General features: G+C 36.4%; 1 protein-coding gene across 1 annotated transcript; it reads right to left on the reverse strand.

The window, feature by feature from the left end:
• Positions 1-4031: 4031 nt before the first annotated feature.
• On the reverse strand, positions 4032-12313 carry LOC128983623 (protoporphyrinogen oxidase). The gene is made up of 2 exons (XM_054402984.1): positions 11952-12313; positions 4032-5475 (listed from the first exon to the last, which is right to left on the reverse strand). The coding sequence occupies exon 2, from the start codon at positions 5472-5474 to the stop codon at positions 4044-4046; it is 1431 nt and encodes a 476-aa protein (XP_054258959.1). The 5' UTR covers position 5475; positions 11952-12313; the 3' UTR covers positions 4032-4043.
• Between the last annotated feature and the right edge of the window lie 7192 nt (positions 12314-19505).

Genomic DNA, 19505 nt, shown 5'->3' on the forward strand with positions numbered 1-19505 from the left:
AGTGCAAAACGCACTTCAAATTTCACATGGGCCGTAAGCCTTTGAAAAGATTCAAATTCATTGCGTAGTATAAAGGTTTACCATAATTTGTGTATCCCTTAGTGTTGTCAGTGTTTTGTGTTAGGACGTCCATGTAGATATCAAACTTAAAAAAACTCTTGTGAAGGCACCTATTTTGAATAATTACCATGGGTTGGTATTGTCATTGTTAAATATAAATTTATGAGTATAAGAATTTATTTAACTTGTAACCTTGTATGTATTAATATAAGAATCAAATATTTTGTTCGTAGGCTATAACATTAAGGTTCAATAACTACTTATACGAGGTGTGGCTAGAAAAAAACCAGACTAGTCCCGGTGCAACAATAAAACGAATGCAATAAGGCTGAAAGTTGCGTGGCCTGTCACGTGACTCTCGCCCCGCCTACTGCTCAAGTTTCATCTGCCTTCTTTACTCAGTCTGCCCGTGGCGTCTGTTCTAAGTAGTTGTCGTTTTGTCTGTGCGTCGGAAAAAATGTTGAGTGTACAAAAAGAACAGCATGTAAACATCAAATTTCTTTTCAAACTAGGAAAATCTGCAAGTGAAACGTTTGTAATGTTACAACAAGTGTACGGCGATGATTTTTTATCGCGAACACAAGTGTTTGAGTGGTTTAGGCGATTTAAAGATGGCCGCGAAGACACAAGTGACGACACTCGTACTGGCAGACCATTGTCAGCATAAACTGATGCAAACATTGAAAAAATCTGTAAACTTGTTCGACAAGATCGCCGTTTAACAATCAGAGCAATGTCTGAGTTGACAGGAATTGACAAGGAAAGTGTTCTTCATGAAAGTTTCAACATGATCAAAGTGTGTTCCAAAATGGTTCCAAAGTGTCTCACAATTGAACAGAAAGAACGCCGAAGAATGATTTGTTCTGACATCCTAGAAAACATTGATAGTGATCCAACCTTCTTACAAAATGTTAATACTTGATATGAATTGTGGTTTTTTACTTACGATCCCGAAACCAAACGCCAATCGATTTTTTGTACACTCAACATTTTTCCGACGCACAGCCAAAACGACAATTACTTAGAACATACGCCACGGGCAGACTGAGTAAAGAAGGCAGATGAAACTCGAGCAGTAGGATGGGCGAGAGTCACGTGACAGTCCACGCGACTTTCAGCCTTATTGCATTTGTTTTATTGTTGCACTGGGACTAGTCCGGTTTTTTTCTAGCCACACCTCGTACACTAGCCTGCCTATGCTATCTCATAAAGATCAGAAGCTGGAGACTAACTCATTGCAACAACAGAATGGATTGATGAACATTAAAATAGCCTTGTGGCGTTATATTGTGCATTAATAATAACTAGAGGTCGTCCGACTAAAAATATGTAATGTGCAGACTTCTATATTTTCACCCCACATTGTAAATAAAACATGTGAACATATGATTGGAATTTCTTGCATTTGTTTTGATTTTCTGTTTATATTTTGTTGTTATTTCGTCTCCAGCATGGCAACCCATACGTCCCACAGTAATTTTTTCTAATTTTAAATTCATTTTTGTGCTCTTTTTTTAGCCTATTTTAATTTATAAAGGGATTCTGCGCATCTACAAGAAGTCTTTACGCCACACTACATTATTTAGACGAACTTCCCACGCAAGGATTTAGTCCAGAAAACAGCTGTTTGCCGCCAGCTTATTCAAATGGGGTTTCATTGCGTACTACTGTTCTGCAATGAGTTTTACCGGACACCAATCAGCTGATTATACTGTATTTATGTGGCAATAAGTGGTTATGAACAAAAACATAACCTCTCTTAGAAGTTATGAATAGTGATTTTTAGTCCTTTAGTTGGTGGACATATATAAGGATTTGTACAGATTTAGTAGTATGGCGTAAACTATCGTACGTAACTTGTCCAAAATGTGTGTACTGGACTCGTATGGTAATCCCAACCATAACAACCATACTTCTCTGGTAAACACTTATTTCCAGGACTAGTAACGTAATATACTATTCCAACAGTATGTTTAGATATTTCCGAGATGCACACAAGCTGAGAAAAAAGGTTTTAAAGAAACATGCTTGCCCATTAATATATAGATTTGTCTGTTTGTGTGTATTATTTTAAAATTACTAAGAAAACTCCTAACTCCTACAATTTGGCGATGTGAATCAACTTTCAACCTCTAAATTCTTTAAATTCTCCTTTAGTTCCCTTCTTTAACACTGAAAATTAGAAGCGTATAGACGCATAGGCTTTTCCTTGGCACCCTATGCGACCGCATACTTTTCCTACCGCTTAAACCTGCCCTGATGCCTTGTTTTGTTTTCTGCATGTTTTCGTTGATTCACACACAGTGCTCACAGACAGACAGACAGATACAAATATAAAACTAATCTAACTTAAGTGTTAAAGACGGGTCGCCGGAATTTTATCCCCCTGGGCAAAGCTGACGTCACTATGACGTAGTAACCTGAGAGGACCAAAAGTTTGTTCGCGGCCGGAATTTTACCCCTGCGGATTTGGAAGTCTAATGAAAATAGCCAGAGCGTGATTAATTAGATTAGCGATAAAAACCAGAATTTTACCCCCTGTCCATATAACTAGCGTTTAGACAACTGAAGATGTACAGGCCGGATTTTTACCCCCGGAATTTTACTCCCGGATTTTTGCCCCCCGGAATTTTACCCCCTGGCCGATTTTAGAAATTGAATGATTGATTTTCTAATTTCTGTTTTTAATTAATTGTAAACATTTCATTATTTAGTAGCCTATCTTTATTTATTTATTTTGTAAAGAAATTTTCAAAACAATTATCATTCAGTTGATTGTTTATACGTCATATTAACCAACTGTTGGCTTCAAAGATTGAATCCTAATACTAGAATCTCAAAATTAAAATTAAAAACCTGTTTGATTAGTTAATGTTACAAATAAATTTATATAGAACAGAATTAAGATAATTAATCAATCCCACTAATTTATATATCCAGGGGGCCAGGGGGTAAAATTCCGTGGGTAAAAAACCGGGGGGTAAAATTCCGGGAGTAAAAATCTGGGCCTTACACTCTAGGTTTTTATAATTTGATGTGTTCTGATTAAATTCGCAACTGTGAAAATATATGTTTAATCCCGCGTTTAATAAATCAAGCTGATCTCGCGAAACTCAAAAGTTCGCGGCCGGAATTTTACCCCCTGGTTTGTGACGTCACGTTTGCCCAGGGGGATAAAAATCCGCTACCCTTTAAAGACATTGGCGTCCATCAATAAGGATTGGGGGGAGGGGGGGCTGGAGCCTCCCTCTATGAGACCCCATGTTAACCACATTCTCTTAGATAGTACAGTAAAAACATAAAAGTTAAATACAAAATAAATATCTAACCAGTGCTCCTGTATTGATCGGAAAATTGAGCTCTAAATATAAAAAAAAAAAAATACAGTAAAGACGATTATAACTTATATAGTGTTTGAAAATAAAATATTGAGGTATAGATCAACCTATGAATATGAACAATGGAGGTGGAATCACAATTGGAACTGAGGGAGTTATTTGAAGACCTAAATATTTTAGTTGAGGTACATAGTAGAAGGATGAGGTGGGCAGGGCATTTCACAAGAAAGAAGTCTCCTTATCAAAGTTAATTCTGGAGAGAAAACCAGGAGGCAGAAGACCCATTGGAAGTCCAAAGCTAAGATGGTTGGACCAAGTGAAAAGAAGACTGGGTAGATTAAAACTGCAAAAAATAAATTGACAAAACAAATTTAGCTACGAAAACACGTTAAATCAACCATTTTGTAGCTACAAACTTTTTCCGGCCCCCCTTTTCACTGGAGGTTATTCTGCACCCCTAATATGGTTAGAGACTAAAATAAAAATATCACTCAATAAAGACACATTTTCCATTGAATCATGTATTTTATTCAAGTTCCTTCCTTTTTTATGAGCAAATAGAGGATGACATTAGAAAAATTATGTTTTAATTACCAGTTTTAAGTTCTTTTGTTTCCAGTACAGGTAAATCACACTTCTTACTTCTCAGGAAATTTTACCAAGAACTTCCACAGCAGTTCTTGCTGTAAAAATGACATCATTAATACCGACCCCATTATAAGATGCTCCAATAACTGTTAGTGGCATCTTGTGTTCTTTGATATACGACATCACCCTTTTAACTCTATCATAGTGTCCTATAGTATATTGAGGTATACAATTTCGCAAAATAGAGGCATGAGTAAAGGCTGGCTTTTCATTGATATTAAGGATGGATGAAATTTGTTCCAATGCAGTATCCTGAACAGATTGTTCAGTAGCCGATGATCCAAAATATTCTTCAAACCAATGACCGCCCATCATTACAGTTAAAACTGTGTAATCATCAAATTCAAAGTTACAAGAATCAAAAATGACACCTAGTATTGGAAGTTTTTCTCTAGGCGGAACTAAAAATCCAAAAGCATTATGTTTTAAATGTTTTCCTTTGAAGGCAACATTAACAACTGCCACAGTTACACTTTTGATCTCTGATAGTTCTTTGCTCAGTTTCGGATGTTGATCATTCACTAACTGCGATAGTGTAGTGGCTGGTAAAGAACAAATTACATGATCAAACACTCTACTCGATGTTACTCCATTGGGGTCTTTTAAAACACAAGTAACTTCTTTACCATGAAACTCAATTTTTGAACATTCAGCATTTAACATGAGCTTGGCACCTTTTCCTTCTACATTTGTAGCTAAAGCATCAGTAAGCTGCTGCAGACCGTCTCTTAGAGACCAAACACTCCACTTTTCTTCAAGAGCTCGTTTAGCTAATTTGGTGGTTTTCTCAATCGGTAAGGTTGTAGGATCTGTAGTCAGAAATGCACTTTTGATTAATCCTTTTAACACAGAACCATGTTTTTGCTCCCAATCAAACAATTGTGCCATTAAAAACTTAACACTTATTTTGGTTGCATCACCTGCACATATGCCACATATCATAGAACTAATTGCATATTCTGCTACTTCTTTACCAAACCTTCTCTCAACAAAACTGTAAATGCTCTCATCCTCATGAACTACTCTTGGGGTAGTGAGATCTTTAAAAGCAGATAAAATTAAAGGTTTGGTAAATGGCGGACAAGTTTTAAATAATGCAAAAATACTAGACGGTAAGGGATGTAATTCTTTGTTCACATATAACAATCTATTTTTAGCAGTTGGATGATCACTTGGTATTCCTAGGATTTTATGAGACAAGTTCAAATCCTCAACAAGAGATAATGTATTTAATCCCTGCAATCCTCTAGGTCGAACGGTTCGGGGACCTTTTTCAAAAATGAAACCTTCCTTTGGATATTTAATGGAATGAATCCAGCCTCCCAATGAATTTGAACCTTCTATTATTGTTATTTTCTGAGATGCGGCTTTCAACAAGTAATAAGCAGCAGATAAACCACTTAGGCCACCCCCTAATATGGCTGTCATCCTGAAACAAAATAATCAACTTTAAAAGATAATTAAATAAAATGGATAAATTAAGTTAAACTTGATGCTATGCATTTATAAAGATATACAGATCGAGAGGGTAGCCTCTTGGACTATCAAGATATACTATAAGTATTTTAAAATATTTGTACTATCGGTGATCCAATTGGTTACTGGGGCAACTAGTTTCGGCTCAGAATGAAGCCATCATCAGGCATTACAAGGACAGGATCACTTCTTTTGAAGTTCGTCATATTTCACACACACACATTTAAAAACAACGAAAACACACCACAGCATGACTTGAGTATTTTACAACGTGATCAGCAGGAGTTCACGTCTAGACTGTCGGACACTATGGTTAGTGTGCTTTATCAGTAACAGTTTGTATGCGGGTTCCATTCTTCTCCCCTTCCTCTTTTAATATTTATATTTTGCATTGTAAATACAAATAAAATAAATAAAAGATTATCCTTTATTACGTATTGTTTGTCTGACTTGACTGCCTTATAAATCTCGAATTCTTCTAATGTGTCGTTCTGAAACTTGTGTATTTGACACAACACAAAGATTCTACAGCCAATAACGCAAAAATAATTAACCATGCCATTTCTCAAAGCAAACATTGGTTTTTCAAAACTGAAATTAATTAAGTCACAAACCCGTAAGCTTTAATACTACGAGGACTACCATAGATCACAAACCTGATGTACCTATAAGACCTCTTGTTAACTTTATGCCTTCACCTGCATATAAGGTTGCAAAAAACTTGATAAAATAATCAGAAAACAAACTTAAATTGCTTGTAATACTTGCATTTAAGTAATTCCTTGTTTTATGTTGCAACCGGTTTCAACTCCCTGGGGTTATCTTCTGGCGTACAAGAAGATGACTCCACCGATTTGAAACCGGTTGCAACATAAAGCAACAAATCGGATTACTTATTAAATGCAGATATTTAATCCACTTGAATTATTGTACAGTAATCTCCAGGCTAACATCCATCTACCAGAAAACAAAATTGTTTTGGGGAACAACCACAGCCTTAGACAAAATAAAATTATTGCCAATAAAAAATAACCAAAGATGGTAGTCTTTTGATATACCTATTCGCAAAACTTAAATAAATGGCAACCTGGTACATACTTTCTCACATTAGCTTGTGAACAACCTTTATCATGGTGGGAATAACTATGATATTTTATAGGGAAAATGTCAAAAGTTGCAATAACTTTTACCAATAGGGGGTTGCATTATTTTTTTTGTATTAAAAAGACCATAACACATTAAATTTGATCAAAACCGGATTTTTTCCTAAAATAAATTTTTTGTTTTGGGGGTTTTTAGGAGAAAATAACATAAGTTACGATAACTTTTTAACCGTAATTTTTTCAGAAATGGTATTTTTCCATTTTACAACATATTAAATTTCTATCAAAACCAATCGGGCCATTTTTGAGAAAATCTTACTTTTCCGTTATTTTATGGAATTTTATGAGAAAATCACCATTAAAAATCCAAATTTAAAAAAATGAAGAAAATGCCTGGAGATACCATGGATTAGTACCTACATACCAAATGTAATCAAAATCAGATTACAGGTGTGGTCTGTAGCTCTTTTTCTGTACATATCCACAAATACAGACATCACTTTGAAAACTAACATACGCAATATGCGATGTCTCAGTCTATTTTAGTGTGACCAGCTGTCGCATATATGCAACGGCAGTTAGGGACCGACCGTCGCATATGTGCGTTGCTAGTCCATATGAATGAAAAATGTTGTATGATTACTGTAGTGAACGTTTTAAACATATAGGCAACAACAAAACTAGGTTTGATGCTGGGTTATAAATATGATGTAGGCTAAGAGAGCAAGAAGAGTGGTTGATACATTTTATGTAAGGTACGGTAACTTAGCCTATAAGTTAGTGGGTTGTAAGAAGAATTCTGAATCAATATTAAATCAACATAACTTATCACAATAATTGATTCTTCATGGAGTCAAATATGAATATGTTTTTTCTTATCACAATAATTGATTCTTCATGGAGTCAAATATGAATATGTTTTTTCATCTTGAATCATTGAAACATTTGTATTATTTGCATTTTCCTTTGTCGTTGACCCTCTGGCAGAGGGAATAGACTGTGTCTGGTTATTACGATGAGTACATAGAACACAAAAAACTACTTGCACACATAAATAAAACTGTACATTTACATGGCAAGCATGCAACAGACGGTACAAAAAGTTAATTATCCCACTCCAGATTATCTTCAAAGAAGTCAGTAACCTTGTAGTGTGGTCTTTTAACATCAAGTCTTTAACAGCAGTCTTGAACTTCCGGTCGTCCAGACATCGAATGCTGGAAGGGAGTCTGTTGAAAAACTTGATGGCAGATATGGGGGAGGAGTTGAGAGTTCTGCTCAGTCTTGCCCGGGGGACATCGAGATTCTGCCTAGCTCTGGTATTATGGGCGTGGATGCGACTTCTTGTATTGAGAAGTGGAAGAGTGCATTTGATTTCAATCAGGCAGGCGTAGATGTAGTGGCTGCAGACGGTTAAAATTCTAAGTCTCTTGAAAATCGGTTTGCAGTGTTCTCTAAAAGGGCTCCTTGAGATGATACGGATTGCCGCTTTTTGAAGCTTCAATACTTCCTCCACTTCTGACACATGACCCCAAAGGTGCAGTCCGTACGCAATGTGCGAATGGAACAGGGCATGGTATACCATCAGCAGGTACTGCTCAGTAACACATTTCCGGAGACGTCTCAGAAGGCAGTTCACTCGAACAAGCCTTGTGGCAACATGGCTTTCGTGGTTGTCCCAGTCTAGTCGGTTGTCCAGCTGGAAACCAAGGACCTTCACCGTTGCCGTGTCATCCCAGTAGTCTCTTGAGAGGGTACAAAGGAGTCTCTGGGTTTTGTCTCCATTCAGTTGCAGCTTGTTCGTCTGAAACCACGCTTTGGCTTCTTGGACCTGGATTGAAGCTAAATCCCTAGTGTGTTGTAGGTTTGGCCCTCTAGTGAGAAACGTGGTATCATCTGTAAAGAGTATGGTGCTGCTGGTCTCGTCGATTTAATTGATGAGGACCAGGAATAGAAGAGGGCCCAGCACAGATCCTTGAGGAACCTCCTGGTTCACCTCCAGTTCTTAAGAGCTTGTGCAGGCGCCTTTGAGTGTTAACTTCTGGTTCTATTGGCTCGGAAGTTTTTTAAGGTGGAGAGAACCATACCACCAATGCCCCATCTACTGAGTTTATTGAGCAGGATATCATGAGATATGCAGTCAAAGGCCCCGCTGAGGTCACAGAGTGTGAGCACAGCTGACTTCCCAGCTTCAAAGGCCTTCCTTGAGGTTGTTCTCCCAACACGGAAGGAGAACCGTGTTCTGGCCGTGCTGTGAGCCAGAAAACAGCTGGTGTTCTTCAAGGCACATATAAGTTATACCTGATCTTTCATCACTATCTCCAACACCTTACTAATCACAGGGAGTATGGATACTGTAGAGTGTTTGTGTATAATGAATTAAAACTATGAGAGAAAATTGATCAAGTCATTGTAACAAGAAGAACCAGAATGGAATCTTATTTTTTACAATATTATGAATTGTTTAACAACGATCAGCTGTTTCAGAAGCTTAAAGGTTTCTTCCTCACTGGAGCTGGACAGAATGTAAACATTGACAAATAAACATAAACAAAGACTTAGAAGACAGATGTATGATACATTTCTCAAAGATCTCACAGAACTATCAAACAGTGAATTGATAAGAGATCAATCACAAGGTCAAGATCTGCAATGTGGATGGCAGATACTTTGCTACTTCACAGACTTTTGCCTCACAGACCTTTTCCAAATTAATTGGAGTGCAAGTCAGCTCTTTATTTATATACAGTGCAACACCACCATTTTTTGCAGTATTCCTACAGAAACTTGTTGCCATTGTCAAATTACTAATATTATGGTACAGTAGTACATAACTTCATCATAAACAAGCCAATGCTCAGACACACAGAAAAGATCTAAGTTTTCGTCATCAACAAAGATCTCAACACTGAAACTTAATTCTCAAATATTAAACATTCAAGTGGCCTATAATTAGGGAGCTTAGATCTTTTGGTTTGGTTATCCCTATAAGGCTGGTGGATGCCTCTGCTTCCCTTTCAATTGGGTTTGGCCTAGGCCTACTATGGTGTCTGCTAGGTCTGACAGGTACAAATTTTCTAACAAAGATATTCGTTGGCCAGAACTCAGAAGTTAGAACCCAGTCAAAATCATATTTACACACACCTACTTGATTTGTAGGTAAGAATTGTACTTATTCTTTAGATCAATGCATTCAACCTTACTTATCCCTTCACTAGCGATGAAGTGTGACACATCCGTAGTCATTGTAGTAGGCTGAAGTCAAGAAATAAACAGCCACTTTTTTCCGATGGGTTTTAGAGCCGTCTCAGCGTTAGTACCAATCAGATCAGGGATGTCACGACCCGATTTCAGCTTGTGTGAAGATAGAGCACTAGCATAGGTTTTGTCACTCGCAAAAACATGTTTCCTAACCTCTTCAGAGTGAGTGGGGTTTCGAATCACATTCAAATTTTTTTCACATGTGCCTTCCACTTCTACTCTGGAACAAACTGGAGTGACAACATGCGCTGAGCTGATGTTCACTGACAGGTCAGATGGGACATCTAAGCTAAGCTAAATGGTTCCAGCATTGCCATGTCAATGTCGTTAGCAGCTGACGGATGGTAGTCGGTTTTTGAGCTAAAGCCAATGCAGTTGTCATCACTGTCAGAGAGATTTTTCCTTCTTCTCTGTGACATTAGAAGCAGTAGGTGAAGTGTCGTCTGCATTGTCTGCTCGTGGCGTTGCTTCCGCTTTCAAACCACATTGTTTGGCAATAAGGTTAATATTAGTACTAAGTTTAACATGGCGTGTTACGATGTTACTTAGCTTCTTTTTAGTATTCTCTTGAAACTTGTACACAGAATTCACTGCCTCCTTCGGTTCGTTAAAACCCATTACTACTAGATTCTTTAAATCATAATCGTTTTCGATGAAGGTTTGATTACGAGCATCACAGGGTCCACAGAACCATCAGATTTAATCCACAAGGTGGCTAGTTAGGTCATAATCCTTCTTATTCAGCTTGACGCACTTATGGTAAAACCACGAAGCGCAGAAAACTTCAAACTTGAGAGCGTAGTCCTCTTCAGTAACACTATTTGTACACACACCATACAAAAACCGTTTCTGCTTGACCACCATGTAGACCGGAAGTCTAACTTAACATGTATAAGTATAAGAAGTCTGACATAAGTTATATAAGGCCTAAAAAATAGTCTAGAACCCAAACCTAAGTTAGGGTACCTACTATTTCAAAGGGGATCGTTTTCACCAAAGATAGCTTAACACGTTCGCTACTGCAATAGTACGAAATTTTTCATTCACGTGGACCAGTGGTCTACAGAGATGTCTGATGCACAACTGCGTCGCTTGGTATGTGGATATGATGATTGGTGACGTCATATGATAGTTGGAAAAACTGGTCTTTACTTTTCAGCATCACTGTATGTATGTATGCTGTATTATCCTATGTAGCTTTAATATTTGTTCAGTTAAGAAACTGTTCTTGATCAATCTGTTTTTTATTTTATTTACTTTCACCTCAAAACACAAAAAATGAACTGTCGCATATAGCCTATGGATGTATGGTCTATTTCAAGAAAACTATGATAATTTTCACTATTGTCTTCCCTGTAGACCGGGCGTCGCAAATATGCGACATTACAAAAGGTCATTAATAATACAAAAAAACAAGACTACATTATTTACAAACACGATTGTAGCGTATTACAATGTAAATGATCACTGTTTTACAGGTTTTTGCCCGTGGTCTGTGTGTACTGTTATCCAAGTGACAGCCGATCTGTGTGTAAGATTCAAATGTCCTATACCTCGGTCTGTGGCAATGACCGCGGCGTCACATATATGCGACGCTCAGTAGCGAACATGTTAAAGTTTGTGCAAAGCGCACAAAATTTAAACACAAATACAAATCAGGGTGTAAACAGTCCCAACAAATAACTTAATGCTCCTAATAGCAAATAATATCCTAATCATACTTAAAGGCTAAAATATAGTGCAAAAGCTTAAGCTATCAAAACGTGACTTTTTAGGCTTACGGTAGGCCTACACTTCAGTTTATTGCAGCCAGGCTTACCTCCGTCTTTAGACCAAATTGCGTAAAACCTTAACTAGCCTAGCTTACATGTTACACCACACGCTCTGTACCGGGGATCCGTGTTATTTGTAAGTTTGTAAGCTTAAGCTTGACAGAGATAAGTTTATAATGTCATATATACGTAGTCCATAGGCTATCAGAATAAATATTACTAAAAGATCTAACTAGCATGCTAAATAAGGCAAGTTAACCAGCATCAAAATCATGTGTGGTAAAAAGTCTCACCTTTTGTGTCTACACCCAACAATTAAACACAATGCATCAATTATACTGTATTGGCATCTTTCTCCTCTGTTATTAATTTGTTACCTAATGCACGGTCAGTACCCATAACCTAGACCCTAGTTAGGCCTAAATCTTGATCTAGATTAAGGTAAACATTGGCCTACAAGTTTGTTGTTTATTCTCTGAACACTGATTTGTTTAGAATATAAAGCCTACATTAAGTTCTAAAAGAGTAAATAAATAGCGAGATATGAATAAAACGCAGTTTGTTTATTGTTAACATTAATAGATAAACATTAAACAGTAAATTTTAACTTGGTTGAGATTGACAGAGACAAACAGAATGGCAGAATGACATCGACGATGACAGTCGACTCGACAGTAAACAGTAACAGTAACAGAACAACAGAACAACAGAACAGAACTACCAATCCCAACCCAACTATATAATACCCCCGTCGCAGCAAACCTGCATACTAAGCGAATTTCCATTTACCCGGCTTGATTTCTACTAAAATATTCCCTATACATTTTCAGATTTATTTCCTATTTAAATAACATTAATTTTAGTGAGTAGTTAGGTTTGCTGCTATGGGGAAGATGTTGAGATGTGTTTTTTCAATTGAAATATTGATAGCTTAGTATGAAATAAACCAAATTGCCAAATTTGATTAAAATATATCTATAAACAAGCAAACTAGAACAGTTTATTTATTCTCCATAAGAATAACATAGGAATTTTAAATTTACAATTTTTTTAATTTTCTCCGTAGTCAATGTACATTAAAAAAACACTTCAATATACTAAATTATTTGTTTTTTTAAGCTCTTCAAAATGGTCTCGAGAGAAATTGAGAAATTTTAAGTTTTTAGAGTCAAAAATTAGAAAAACCCATTTTTACCCCATAAAACCCCCCATAAACCCCTGATCCCATGGTCCGATTATGCTGGTTCGCGAACTCGTTCGAATAAATGTAGGTTTACACGTTTGTACCAAATTTCATCAAAATCGGATCAATTTTGCTCGAGTTATCGCGCTAACGGACACATATATAAATATATATATATATATGAATTTGAACGGATGGTGTTTTTGGCCTCTGGGGACCTCAAAACGAAAAAGTAAATCGGTCCCGGGTCTAGGTCTTACCATGAGACCTACGGTAATAGCTTAGGGTGGGTTCCATAATATCGACAACCGTAGAAATTGATCGAAACTGAATTATTCCCAGTTTGTCGACACTGGAATATTCCCACTTAACCGACATCCCAAATAACCGACGTCACAAATGATCGACACCACAAATTGTCGACATCCCATATTGTCGACAATGAAATAGTTTCATTTTGTCGACACTGAAATAGTCCCAGTATATCGACAAGCACCCGTTCTTCGGAGCTACTCTTGAAAAGGAGTTGTTCTAATTCATCGTTCAGTTCCTCAACTCACGAGTCGCAATATTTGATTCCGAATTCCGACAGACATCTTCAAGCTGGCCATTTATCGACTAAAAACTTTTATATTGTAGCCTAAATATTTATTTTTTTTATTTCTTTCCTTGTTTACAAGAAAATAGATAACTCGAGTGTTACAAACAATAGTTTTTAAGGAATAATGTGAAATAAGTTAGTTTTTATAGGATAGAAAACTTAATCAACATGATAACTTAATAACATTACCAGACACTAACTTAGGTAAGTCACCAACAAGAACCTAAGATACCTTACAGCTTATTCGTAGGCTAATTCTGTATCATCAAGCAATATTGTAGCAAATGTTTGAATAGGCATTATCCCTAGGCTATTAGGATTGTCTCTTTTTCCTACTGACCCAGTGTCAACTTTAAGAATTTGTTTGTGTAAAAATATTTGGCTGCACTTTAGTTTATGTCCTACATTCATTCAAATGAAAGATATTAATACATAGACTATTTAATATTTTGAATACCTATTTCATTCCGTTAGTTAGGTTAGGTTTTACCCTAACATTACCCAAAATTGATATAAGGTAGGCCTAAGTTTATTGTTGAATGAAATAATCAATATGACTGGGACTGGTGGCGTCGTCCTGTAATCCAGCTTAGGAGGTCACGAATTGTGGATATTTATAGGCATGCACTGTGGATGCGATACTCCCTGGTGTGGATTAACGTCCGCACGAGTGAGTACTACGACTATCCGCAGTACTATCCTGATACCGGTAATTAGACCAATTCGTATCCCAAGGCAATAATGTGGTTCGGATTCCACTATAAACCGTAGGTCCCTTAGTTGCCATTAGCTGTATGGGCTATTAATTAACAGCTGTGTCTAGGAATGTCGGCCTTAGTCACTAACAAGACTACAAGATCGTGCCACTTATCCTGATCCTACACTCATTTCCATTCATACTTGGCTTAAAATACGGTACCTACTTTGTATGGTCGCCAAGTAATAAGAAAGAAAGTATTAAAGAAATATATTCATTGGAATGAGTGTAGGACGTTAAATTATGTGCTGTCAAATATTCTAGAGCTGTTTGTATTTACTAGACTTGGATTAAAAATGACATCAATGTTAATTTTATAGATGATCCTGTAGCAAAGGCTGTAATTTGACCTGAACCCAAATTGGTCTCTATTTGAAATATTGTCTTAACCAATAAGTTAAGAGGACTAAGTAACCTTTCTGGACGACATTGCCATCGACATCACTGCAGATGAGAGAGAAAGAGAGACCAGAGTTGTGGACCCTGGAGGCAATTACCATACTGCCGTGATAATGCTACTTGGTCTAACCATAACTTAAGTGAGGTGAGTCAACATTCTTTCCCCTTTGTGATAGATTCTAGGCTATGTTTGTTAACTAAGTTATTCAAAGTTCAAATGTGTACTTTGGTAAGTATTATCCGGAGGCTACAGATAGGCTATACAGCGCTTTGCGGCGGTTATGTTAGGTTGGGTTATCATAAATGAAAGGAAGATTTTTATGTCCTAGGCCTACTGTCCATATTTGGGTGGGTTCCATATTATCGACAACCATAGAAACTGATCCAAACTGAATCATTTGCATTTAGTGTTGAACAGAGTTTGAACAACTAATTATTTATATGTTTTACTAGCTGTTGTACCCGCGCTTTGCAACGGGAAGACAACACAAAATATAAACCTTTCAATCTTTACATCTGTTGCATATAATAGTAACACATCCACCAACACTTTTAGAAACACAATTTAACTTTTATAGCCTTAATAGAAACGTTTAAGATATGACTTTTAAATCTGGTAAGTAGTGGATACCACCATTTTGGGTTTGATTAATTTTAAATCTTGTGTAGGCTGATATGAGAAAAACCGACCAAATCTTCGAATGAAACTTTGACATACATGATTTACCTTCATCTCCCTTAATTACAAATCTTTTAATTTATTATCGACATTTTAAATTTCAATTTTGAAATTGCTAAAATAAATATTAATTATTAAATTTCACTCTTCCTTATAATAAATCACAAATCCTTCCATCTTCAGTTTCTTCACTCACAATAAATCATTAGAAAAACTAAGTCAGCTGTTATAAACTTAAGAAATATTGCTGTGCCTTATCAATACAGTCTTTTGAAATATTAAAGACAGAATATCTATAGGTAGGTACTATAAAAAATTTTAAACAAATAATTTAGCAATAAAGACACCAGACAAAACTAATATGATTATTAAAGCATCAAGGACTAAAAAATGTAATAGCAAATACAGTATATGTTTCATTGCATCTCTGATTCTACTCCAAAAAAATATCAACAAACAACTTAATATAAAAACTAGTTCTTTTAATCAGTTCCATCGTCATTGCCTTTACATTTTCACACTTACCATTAAGTAAACATAGTAACAGATATTTCATTCATTTTAGAAACAAAAGAACACTGTGTACTGCTTAGTTTTATGATATTTTCCTTGGTTTACTTTAGTCAGTGGTGTGGCAAAACACCTATAATAAATGTATCAAATAAAGTAAATGTGAACTGAAAGCTTTGTTAAGATAAAATAAGAGTATTTTGTATTACCATTTGATAATTAAATATAATTACACATATACAACAGATTTTAGAAAGCATAAATCAACGACGTACAATTTAGTTATTAATGATATTCTTTAGTTTAATTTAAGCATAGGTTTAGCAAAACACAATAACTTAATTGACCTAAATATGCATATAAAAAACAATGTGATGTGCAAGTTATGTTAAGTTAATCTAACACATGTTAAGCAGTTAGAATTTATTCAAAGTAGCCTCCAAATTCATACAAAACATCTATACATTGTAATTTTCATACTGTTTCCATGAAAACATATCAATAACATTATTTTCATAACTTAGACGCTTTAAAAAATCCAAAGCAGGGCCGGAGTTAATACAGCAACGGTTATAGAATCTTTTTTTATAATCATTGACATAGTTTTAGAATAAATAATCCATGATAAAAGGTTAGATTAAAATAAACCTGCCTCATAGTTAGTTATGGAAAATAGTATATTTAATTTCTTTGTATCAGCTGTCTGAAATTGTGAAATATGCAGTTTAGCAGTTCTTCTTGTTTACATTTAAGTGTCAAAGCAAATGTAAACAAACATTGTTAGTGTTCTCATCGCAGTCATGGAGACCAATCAATATTTACTTTTAAAATGTTCATCTCAGAACTTTTAAAGCCAAAGGGGCAAAGCCCGCGGTCAGTATCGAAGTGTGAATAGTCCTATAATGGTCCTTGGTATGGTAGCTATATTTTTGTAAAGTTAAAGCCCAGTTGGTTCGGTAGTTTTTGCACCTATTAGTAATACACATACAGACAGACACCATTAGATTTTTATATAATAGTATAGATGGTAACTTTAGGGAAAATATAATGTGTAACACAAGTGCAAACTGCCTTTGCTGCACTCGAGAAACTTTCCACACTCGCCTACGGCTCGTGCGTAAACATTTCTCTTAGGTGTAGCAAAGTGCCACTTCGCCCACTAGTTACTGTGACGGTCCCAAAAATTCCCAGACCCATTACATATCAGTTGGGGAGGTTTTTGTTACACCCTCAGGAAACCCTGTCTTTACCGTCACAGAAGCTTTGCTTTATTTCGAATATAAAAAGAGGGTATGTAATATTGGACTGTTAACCTCCCAGCTTTTTGCGTCAACCAGTTGCCTCACCATGGAATATTCCGTCAGCGCTGGGTCAGGCCAACGTTCTCGGAAAGTGTAACGCGCATGGCTGGAATTTGCTGATACAGCTCAGCAAGTCGCTCGATGAAATCAGTTATTGCGCAGCTATAGTTTGCCTAATGCCCTGATGAATCGTTAGGCAGCAGCACCGCCCAGGGCTTGCACTGACGTCACGCGGCATAGCCGCAACGTGATTGGCTGGTTCCCTCCACGCCCAACTCTGGGCTATGGGCAGAGCGCACTCGGTTAGTTAGTCTAAATTCAGAATTCAATTCAATCGGTCATGTAAGTTACGTCGCCTTTCCCCATAGCCTCCTCGGGAGGCTATGTTCCCCAATAACTTAGTTGTGTTGTATTTTGTAAACTAAACGTAGACTAATCACTCATCTTTCCTACAGCAAGTCGATAGCTAAATACTTTACTACTGTTTTTATCATAAGTAAATAAATTATTTATTCGTAGTGCATTTTCGTTGTTTCATTCGGCAACCTGTCACATTACCTACACAAAACTAACTATTATTAATAGTTTTTGGTGGAACATAAGGATAATTAATTATAATCTTTATGCAAATTTATAGTTTTTTTATAAAAATTTAAAACTAGGCCCCTACTTAAAATGTATTTGGATACATCTCGAAACATGTTGTTTGGAAATGTCTTAATTAGGCTAGAGCTTGCATTTTTGCGAATTGGGAAATAACAAATAATTAATGTTTAACACGTTCACTACCGAGCGACGCACATATGCGTTGGTCCGGTCACTCCTACAGACCAAAAGGAATGATCATGACGTTGCTTACAGACCAAGTGATATAGGAATAACATTGCCAACAGACCAAAAGAGAAATATCGTTTAAATGGACAAATTGACTTCATATTAACCTTGAGTGAATTAGTAAGCAATAAATATTGTTTTTATTTATCGTTTTGAGCAAATTTTAAAACGCTGCATATATGCGTTGGTCAGTCTATTTAATGAAATCTAGATAAAAAGATTACCTACATTTTCGTTTCAATAGACCAGGCGACACACGTTTAAGCGTCGTTGTAAATTTGGTTGTTTCAAGCTTTTACACAAACAAATAAAGAAACTCCACCACTCGCCAAAATTGCAAAGGTTATAACATTTACATCTGTTCTGAGATGTCGCGGAATGCACAATGTAAACAACAATGTAGCCAACTGTTGTGTGACGTAACCAATCGTCATATCCACAGACCAAGCGACGCACATTTGCGGCAGATATCCCTCTAGACCGATACGATAAAATCAGGGCTTTAAAATAGACCGTTGCTAAGAAATACGCTGATTAATAACATTGAACACCGACGCAAGTGTGCGTCGTTAGTCTATTCCAATGTGATCAGCTGACGCAAATATGCGTCGGTGGTCTATGCGAACGTAAATTCCATATAATTGTGGTAGCAAACAATTTAAACCAATTTATTTTGTCTAAACCAAATTATTGTTAAAAATTATAATATTTGTACTAACTTGACCCAGATTTGCTCAAACATTTTCCTATTAGCTGTACGTATTTGAATATCGCAAATATAGAAAGGAGTGTACACACTTGTATTATTTGTTGGACTAAAATTATTTGTATAACACTATTTTTTGCAATATTTCTGTACAGAACTGAAGCCTACCAGTAAAATGGGGGCGTTGTAATTAATATCCTCCGACATTGAAGAATACAGGGGAGAGGGGTCAGAGGAAGAGGAGATGGAGGATGGGGCGAAGTAAAGACTAAGATTGAAGAGAACTAACTAATGGTAAGTTTTGCCATTTACTTAAATTTAATACTTATAAATCCAGGGCCGTGTCCATTGCCCCCAAGCCTATGTCGCATAACCCTCCTGAATTACTAGTATTTAACCAGCATTTTAACTCGAGAGGTGCCCAAAAATTTGCTTTTAGCGAATTTCCCATATAGGGAATAAGCTATTACCGTAGTACTCATGGTAAGACCTGGACGCGGGACCGATTATTTTTTTTCGTTTTGAGGTCCCTAGAGGCCAAAAACACCATCCGTTCAAATTCATATATATATTTATATCTAATATATAAAATTCTCGTGTCACAGTGTTTGTCTGCAAACTCCTCCGGAACAACTTCACCGATCGTTATGAATTTGGTGTGTAAATTCTGTAGGTATGCGAATCGGACGTAAACTATTTCCCGTTTTGAAATTCTTAAAAGGGCTCCGCCCCAGTGGCTCTGGAGTTTCCCATGTTAACCTTGAGAAATGGAATTAATGAATCTTAACAGCTGTTTCAATTAAACAAGTTGGTTCTGTTCTATGATGTTCAATAGCATTAAAGTTACAAGGATTACCAACAGGGTGCAGCACTATTA

Source organism: Macrosteles quadrilineatus, unplaced genomic scaffold, assembly GCF_028750875.1.
Source record: "Macrosteles quadrilineatus isolate MER2022 unplaced genomic scaffold, UCM_ALF_1.0 Scaffold_1__1_contigs__length_201487025, whole genome shotgun sequence".
Taxonomy (NCBI): domain Eukaryota; kingdom Metazoa; phylum Arthropoda; class Insecta; order Hemiptera; family Cicadellidae; genus Macrosteles; species Macrosteles quadrilineatus.